We start from the raw sequence: 8,322 nt of genomic DNA on the forward strand, positions 1-8,322 counted from the left end.
CTCCCCCCAGCTCCGCTAGTGCCCCTCAATCCTGACCCGCAGCCCCCCACCCCGTGAGCTCCAGTACCTGAACTTGATTTTCTGGGTGAGGATGTGGTCCATCCAGGCTTCCACGAAGGCTGTCATGACGTGGGTGAGCGCGGGCACCTGGGACTCGTGCGGGAGCAGCTGGATGCCCTGCAGGACCTGGCCCAGGACACTCTGGGCAGCGGCCAAGGCGTACTCACTCGGGGTGCTGGGCAGGTCTGAAAGAGGCGGGGGAGGGGGCAGCGTTACCCCTGCATGGCTGGAGGGGTGTATGCCCCACACTGGCACTGCAAGGGTTACGGGGAGCGCTTTAGAGTGTGGTAGGCCCAGTGCAGATGGGCAGCTGGGCAGCTGCAGACAGGAAGCAGGAGGGGCCCAGGGAGAGCTGGCAGCAGGGGGCAGGGCCCAGATCTCCCCGGCGAGCGCTGGAAGGGCCACACGAGGGACGGAGCTGGGTAGCGAGGGCAGCACCTGGGGGAGCCTGGAGCGGATCCGGAGCTGTGGGAAGGGCCCGCTGACAGGCGGAGCAGGGAGTGAGTCTGACTAGGCAGACCCTGCTTGTTCACAGTCGGGTCCCCGGCTGGAGCCCAGAGGAGAGCGGGGCCTGGGCAGGGAGGTGGGTAAACCCCGGGGAGCAGGGAGGAAGGACTCGGTGTGAGGCCGATGGACCCGTTTGTGGGACACTCCACCCCTGAAGGGCAAGACTTACAGTGACTCACCATGGCCCCAAAGAGCCTGCTATGCCACGCCCGGCCCCAGGGGGCGCTGGATGCCGAGTCGTTCGACCACTGGAGGTAGGGCAGTGCTCACCCTGCGCCCCCAGCAGCAGGTACCTCCCGTTCTCGCTGGGACCAGAGCTGGCCTGGGCCCTGTGGGGATGGTGCTGCCCCAGAGACTCAAGCTGCAGCCAGCCCAGCATGCCAGGGGCCCTGGGAGTGCCACAGGGGACAGCCGGGTCAGCGGCCTGCTAGCAGGGCCTGGGCCCAGAGCTGGTGCTCCGGACTGCCTTGGCAGGGCAGGGTCCGGGACAGGCCTGGGCAAGAAGGAAGCTGCTCTCAGCCTGACATGCCAGCTCTGAGCTGCTCTGCCCACCGGGTCTGTCGGCGGGCAGGGGCTGGGCACAGAGGACACGGGGGGACGTACCTGCACGGAGGCCTGCTCGCCAGTGCTTGCCCAGCGGCATGGTCTGGCTGAAGATCTCTGCCGACATCCGTTTGCAGTCGCTGGAGAACATCCGCAGCACGTCCTGCGAGAAGCTCTGGGGAACAGAGGGGGAGCTGGGCCGGCACCCCCGAGAGAGCCCGGCTTGGCACCCCCACCCTCGGGCACCTGTCAGCTTACTCCAGCAAGGACGACAGCGCGCCCTGCCAGGACGTAGCAGGGTCCCGGGCACGTGTGCCAGGAGATGGAGCAGAGCCAGCCTCCGTCCAGCGCCGCCACCGTGGGGCCGCCCCGCCCCCAGCCTACCCAGCTCAGAGCCAGCACTGCACACTCCACACCACCCATCTGACTAGAGCTGCCCCCAGCTGTTCCCCCTATGACCTGCCCACCTGGATCAGAGCCAGTCCCCCTCGCCAGGTCCCCGCTGGCCCCACCCCAGCAGCCCTGCCCTGCAGCAGAACAGGGCGGGGGACAGGAAGCTGTTCCAACCCTCCATGCAGGGGTTTCCAGCCCGTGCCCAGCTCCCCGACCCAAGCTCCCCGGCCCCAGCTCCCCGGGCTCGCCAGAGGAGTGCGGCCAGGCCTGGCCCCTGCTCCCGGAAGGGGTGCGGCTCAGGGAGGAAGGAGCTGACCCAAGGCAGGGACCCTCCCCTGAAGCCCCGAGACCCGAACCCTGTGCAGCCACCGTGAGGCAGGGCAGGTCCCTTACCTGGATGCTGGTGGCAGTGGAGTGGATCTGTAGGCACAGCTGCCGCTCCTGGTGGGAGCCGAGGGCCGGCCGCACCCACCTGGGGCTGTCCCCCCCCTCAGGGAAGGCCCCACTCACGAGCTCCGCCAACCTGGTGGTCTCTGCCTTTAACAGCTGCAGAGGAGAGGAAGACGTGAGGCCCTGAGCCCAGCCATGGCCAAAGAGAGCCTGGCTGGGGGCCAGTTGCAGCCCTCCCCAGGCCTGGGATCCCAGCCCCACCCCCGCTGCGCCCGGGCACACTACAGGGAGGGACTCTGGTTTGGGAGCAGCTGGTGCTGGGGGTCGGGTCCCTGTGGCTGTGGGAGGAGAGGCCCCAGGCCCAGCCAGCATCTCCCTGGCTGCGGGTCCCAGCCCGAGGAAGCGTCCCGGGAGCCGTACTTGCCTGGAGATCTCCCTGGGTGACGAGCAGGAACGGGCAGAGGGACCAGACCGCAAGGTGCTGATAGGCCTTGGCCATGAGCCAGGAGCAGGAGGCCTGCCCCGTGGCCAGGCAGCGACTCAGCAGCTCCAGCCGGAGACTCGGCCAGACGAGGTCGCCGCCCGCTGCAGGGAGGGAACAGAGTGAGCTGGCGCAGGGGAGAGGACTCGGGGCGGGAGGCACTGCCAGGGGTGGCCCCGGAAGTGGGGGAGGGAGGGCTGGCGCTGGGGTGGTGGGGCCGGGCAGTGCCAGGGGTGGCCTGGGGGTGAGAGGGGGATGGTGTGGGGATTCGGGGGCCAGGAAGTGCCAGGGGCGGCCTTAGGGGCAGGGGGGGGGGGCCGGGCGGCGCCGGGGGGGGCCGGGGGGGGGGGGGGACAGGCAGTGCCAGGGCCCTAGAATCTGCAGAGCACTGGGGCACATGTCCCCATGAGGAACCGCCCCCCACAGTGAGCGACCCCTCTGGCTGATACAGAACCCTCCTCCGCTGCCCTGAGTCTCCAGCCCTGCAGCCGAGAGACCCCTGGCGTCCGGGCAGGGCCTCACTCACCAGTCCTTGCAGCGAGCCGAGGCTCCAGGCATTTCAGGGCGAAGGCCAGGGGAGGGTGGAGCTCCCGGAGCAGCTGGGCAGTCCTGCTGTGCGCCCTGCCCGCTGTCCTGGGCCCAGGCACGCACTTATCGCTGAGGCTGGAGCCCAGGGCCTGGCAGAACCCTGCGGAGAGGGAAGGGAGATGCTGCCGCCACCTGGCCAACGGGGAGGACACTGGGGCCCTGAAACACTCTGCCCCTGTCCCCCCGAGGTCACCGAGAGCCTCCCCACTCCCAGCGTGCCCCCAAAATACCCCATGCAGGGCCCCCTGTTCCCAGAGCCCCTCAGGTACCAGTGCCAGCAGCCAGGCCTCCCCAAAGCACTCCTGCCGGCCTCAGGGCCTCCAGGCCAGCAGCCCTTGGGCCTTACCTCGGTCCCAGCTCTGGAAGACAGCCTGAGAGGTCAGACACAGGCACAGGCGTCGCAGCGCCGCCTCGCACTCCAGGGGCACGCGGGCTGCAAGCGAACACAGGGGTGAGCACCAGGACAGGCCCTGCCCCTGGGCACAGCCCCGGGGGAGGAGGAGGGGATCAGGCCAGGCAGCCTTTGGCTCCCTGCTGCTGGTGCCAACCAGGTAGCTAGATGCTGCCAGGCCAGGGCAGACCCCTGGCCTGAGACCCCAACTCCTGCACCAGGGGCCACGCCGCAGCGCTGATGGGAAGGATATCTGGGCACCAAAACCTTAACCTGGATGGGAGCCAGCGCCCTCAGAGCGGAGACGCACCATGTCCCAAACCCTGCCCCCCAAGCCAGCCAGTCCCCACCCTGGGTCCGGATCAGAGCCAGCACCCCCTGGAAAGACCCTGTGCCCCATTCCCACCCCCCATAACCAACCAAGCCCCCACCCTGAGGCCAGATCGGAGATGGCACCCCCTAGAGGGGACAGGCCATGTGTCCTATTCCCCATCCCCCAGCTAGCCAGTCCCTGCCCCAGGGCCAGATGGGAGTCAGCGCCCCCAGAGGGGAGATGCACTATGTCCCAAACCCTCACCCCCCACCAGCCAGCCAGTCCCCGCCCTGGGTCCGGATCAGAGTCAGCACCCCCTGGAGAGGAAAGACCCCATGTCCTATTACCTGCCCCCCGATCCAGCCAGTCCCTGCCCCAGGGCCGGATCAGAGCCAGCACCCCCTGGAGGGGAAAGACCCTGTGCCCCATTCCCATCCCCCATAACCAACCAGGCCCCCACCCTGAGACCGGATCGGAGCCGGCGCCCCCTAGAGGGGACAGGCCCCATGTCCCAGTCCCCGCCCCCCTGCACTCACCCTGACTCAGCGCCTGGCTCAGCTCCCGCGCCAGCGTGGCTGTTGCTCTTTCTGAGCACTGGGGCAGGCCTCCGCAGGGCTGTGCCTGGTCCTGCCGCAGCTCCAGGCGATGAGCCAGTGAGGTGGCCGCGGCCTCCCAGAAGAGCGGGCGGTACTGCGCATACAGAACCTCGGCAGCCTCCGAGTAGGACGCGTCCAGCCAGCGCACGGACTTCCAGCTGGGCAGGGAGGCCAAGCTCAGCCTCTCGTCCAGGCCCGGGCTGGCTGCCGGCACCAGCGGGGGCTCCTGGCCCTCCTCTGCCGGGGGCTTCTCCTGCTTGGGCCTCTTGAGCACATGGTGCCAGAGCGTGTCAGTGGAGGCCACCAGGACTCCCAGAACAAGGTCCAGGAGCTCCTTGTCCTCCCTGCACAGCACCTGCAGCTCCGCGGGGAGGCTCGGCAGCTCCTCCACTGTGGGGGGCCCAGGGGACCCCACATCTGTCTCGCTAATGCTGCTGCGGTCCATGGACCAAGTCACCACAGCATTCTCCCAGTACACCTGATCCAGGCAGTCCCGCTGTGTCCGCTGTGCCTGCTGCAGGAGGAGCTGCTGGAGTCTGTGGGCGGCCAGCCTGCCTCTCTCGGCTGCCAGCACGCCCAGCACCCGCCCAATGGGATAGGCCTGAGCACCACCCCCCACCTCCCCTTTGCGCCGGAGTGGGGTGGCGGGATCAGCCCCCGGCTCGCTGGAGGCCCGCTCCAGGGCCTGGTCGCTCAGCACGTGGTTGTAGATCTCCAGGCCCTGGAACAGGTCGGAGAGCTGGGCAGGGGAGACGGCGGCGGGGCTGGCCCATGCCAGGCAGTGCAGCAGCACCTCCACGTAGCGCTCCACCAGGCGGATGGCATGCAGGGCCAGCAGGCCCAGCGCCCGCTTCATGTGCGTCACCGACTCGTGATGCTGCAGCAGCAGCACCCGCAGCCAGGGGTCGCTGCGCATCTTGCGCTGCAGCCCGCTCCAGTGGCTGGTGTGAGTCCGCAGCTCCTCACAGAGTCCCCTGAGCTGCCTGCTCCCCCCAGGGTCCCCGCCCGGGTCCTTCAGCGCCAAGAGAGTCAGGAGGTGGCGGACGAAGTCCGAGGCCCCTTTGAGGCGGCGGCTGTACTCGTGGGAGAGGCGGAGGCGGTGGCGGTGCTGCAGCAGGGCGTGCAAGGTGGCACAGTGCTTGGCCACGCGGGGGTAGACGGGGTGGTAGGAGAAGGCGCCCTGGGCCGTGTCACTGGCCGCCGGCTTGACGTGGCCCCGGAAGGTCTCCGTGCGGGGGTTCTCCTGCACGCAGAGGCAGCGGCTGAGCCCCAGGAAGCTGTGCTCCACCTGGGCCAGGCGGGCGAGGGCGCCGGGCGAGTCCTCCTCATTGCTGTCGTAGGCACTGGCGCTGGCATGCTGCTGCAGGAGGCGCCGCACACTGGGGTTCACGCAGTTCCACAGCAGGGCCTCTGCCTTCTGCAGGGACTTGGCAAAGCCGCTCAGGGAGCTGCAGCCTGCAAGACACGGAGCCTCAGGGAGGAGGCGGCTGCAGCCCCAGGCACCCCCTGTAACCTCCCCCAGCAGCAAAAGCAGAGCCAGACTGGGGCTGAACGGAGAGGGCACAATACGTAGGGGAGCAGAGATATGCCCCCCCACGGCCCGTCATGCCCCTGCAGCTGTGCCTCCAACACTCCCTAGGACACCCCCAGCTCCAGTGGCCTGGGGAACCACAGGGGACCTGCTTTATAGCCCCTGGACCACCCATAATTACCCCATCCTCAACCCACCACTCCCACACGCTTCTTTGGGGACCCCCCGCCAGCCCTGCCCTGGGGAAAGGAGCTAGACCCCTCACTCGCCTGGCTGCTGGAGGCACCAGCTGTGCTTTGGAGGGCCAGCACTATTGAACAGAGCAGGGTTACAGTGCCAGTGCTGCAGAGGGACAAGGGGGCAGCTCCAGCGTAGCTCTGTCTCCCCTGCTGCCCGTTGCTGTCAGGGCTGTGACACAAGCCTGCAGGTCTCCCCCTGCCATCTTCAGCTCCTTCTCACTCTTCCCTGCTGCCAGCCCCCTGCACTTCCTCAACCTGCCCTGCTTCTTACCCTCCCCCATCACTGTCTCCACTGCGCCACCTCTGCAGCTGCTGGGACCTCAGCTGCCCTTCCCCTGCCGGTAATTCCCAGGGATTAAATGGCCCAGACTGAACAAAAGGAGCTGCAGGAAGGAGGCACAAATGCAATTAAAGGATCAAGAGACTAAAAAGCGCAGCCCCCCCAGCCCCAGGTGTCTACCTGAGCTGGCAGCAGCCAAGCATGCCCTGGCACCTCAGCGAGCGGCCCTGGCACCGCAGCGAGCGGCCCGTGGCACCGCAGCGAGCGGCCCTGGCACCGCAGCGAGCGGCCCGTGGCACCGCAGCGAGCGGCCCTGGCACCGCAGCGAGCGGCCCTGGCACCGCAGCGAGCGGCCCGTGCCACCACAGGCAGCCAGGGAGTTGCCGTCACAGCCCTCAATTGGGGCTCATGGTCTCTGCCTTCAATGGGAGGCTCTGGTGTCCAGCTCTCCTCCTGCCCGAACCGGTCACGGCGCGATGCTGCCCAGCGCCACCGAGTTTCTGTCCTCACCTGAGTCCGCTGACTCCTCTCGCTCCCTCTGCCCATCGGTGGGAGACACCTTCTTGGGCCCCACCAGCGAGCTCAGCGGCGGCAGGATGGAGCCCGAGGCCTGCGACATGCGCGACATGATGAGGATGAAGACAGCATTCAGGCCAATGCCGTCTACTTCGATCATCTGCAAGAGACAAGGGTTGGTGGGTCAACCTCAGCATCGCCCGCAGAGGCAGCCGCCAGTTTAGTTGCCTCTGACCCTGACAGCTCCTGAGGACAGCAGCACCATCTCCTGACAGCCCTAGTCACATGGACCTCGGCTGCCACCTTAGGGCAGTGCCCCAACCCCCAAGTGCAGGCGACGGGCACCCAGGAACCGAGGGTGTGTCTACACTGCAGTGTGAGCCCCTTCTGCCTACACACAAATCACGCTAACCCAGGACCCCACGGGGGGTGGAGGACTTGCGCCTCAGTCAAGCTTGGAGCCAGGGTTCAAGCCCAATGTAGATGCGGCAGCCCCACTAGACTCGTGCTCTGGCAGTCTGACAAAAGTAGACACGATCCCAAGCCCTGACTTTCTTTGTCTTCTGGACAGGCAGCTTGAGTGGCCAGTCAAGTCTCCCCACATTGCACCAGGAACAGAGGGATAGAGTGGCCACGTTTTGGGAGGGTGCATGAACTCTGGGATGTGGGCGGTTGGACTCAGGCCCGCATAATGCAGTGTAGATGCTGAAGCCTCAGGCGGGGCCAGGGTGTAAGAGCTCCACACCGGGGCTTACAGACGCTCAAGGCCAGGATCTGCTAACCTGAGCTCACGCTGCAGTGGAGACAGACCCAGAACGGGCCTGTGACGTTATGAGTGTGATATAATATTTCATTGGAAGGTGACAGGGCCAGAAAGAGTTAATTAACTCAGACTGACCTGACCCATGGGCGAGCCTAAAGGACTGGTTAGGAAGATCTGTAAATGAACAGAGCTTTGAAATGCAAGTCTGCATTGTTAGAGATCTCAAGAGTAGAGGTTTGCTCAGGGCTTGTGATGTAAGCAAACAAGTCTTGTCTATTGCTATAACTTTCATTCAAAGAGCAAAAAAGGAATATTAACATTTATGATGATACTTGAGTGAAATAGTATTATTGTCTCTATGTCTCTTTGAAGGTTGTGGTAACCTGTATCTGAACTGTGTAATGGATAAATTGCCCTGTGCTAATTGCCAGGATGTTTGGAAGGAGAGTTAAGCCTATTGTTTTCTCAGGCTGAAAGGGACACGATCCTACTTCATCTCAGATCAGCTTTGGGTTTCAAGAGGGGGAAACCTTAAACCACAAGGATTGAGATCCCCAGTCACTGACTGGAGCCACCCTGAATATGGACATTGGACTATAACCTATGGACTATTTCTAAAAGGACTTTTGGCAACTACAAGCTCACCTCTGCTACGCATCTGAACCTCAAGAATTGAATTCAAGTCTGTCTGTATATTGATCTTTTAACCAACACTCTCTCTCTTTTCTTTT

The 8,322-nt window shown here is 65.2% G+C and overlaps 2 protein-coding genes across 2 annotated transcripts; both read right to left on the minus strand.

Annotated features, from left to right (window-relative positions):
- Nucleotides 1-67: 67 nt before the first annotated feature.
- Nucleotides 68-3,318, minus strand: LOC113405567 (coiled-coil domain-containing protein 142-like; the record flags this gene model as incomplete). The annotated part of the gene is made up of 6 exons (XM_026646780.1): nt 3,309-3,318; nt 2,901-3,062; nt 2,318-2,478; nt 1,897-2,049; nt 1,171-1,285; nt 68-245 (listed from the first exon to the last, which is right to left on the minus strand). Coding segments are annotated over exons 3-6 (521 nt in total), but the record flags the coding sequence as incomplete, so codon positions are not given.
- Nucleotides 3,319-4,715: 1,397 nt separating this feature from the next.
- LOC113405566 lies at nt 4,716-7,735 on the minus strand. The gene is made up of 4 exons (XM_029914374.1): nt 7,727-7,735; nt 6,823-6,988; nt 4,882-5,717; nt 4,716-4,826 (listed from the first exon to the last, which is right to left on the minus strand). Exons 1-4 carry the CDS (start codon nt 7,733-7,735, stop codon nt 4,716-4,718), a joined length of 1,122 nt encoding a protein of 373 aa, XP_029770234.1.
- Between the last annotated feature and the right edge of the window lie 587 nt (nt 7,736-8,322).

Source organism: Terrapene carolina, unplaced genomic scaffold (assembly GCF_002925995.2).
Source record: "Terrapene carolina triunguis isolate 2854851 unplaced genomic scaffold, T_m_triunguis-2.0 Scaffold43081, whole genome shotgun sequence".
Taxonomy (NCBI): Eukaryota; Metazoa; Chordata; order Testudines; family Emydidae; genus Terrapene; species Terrapene triunguis.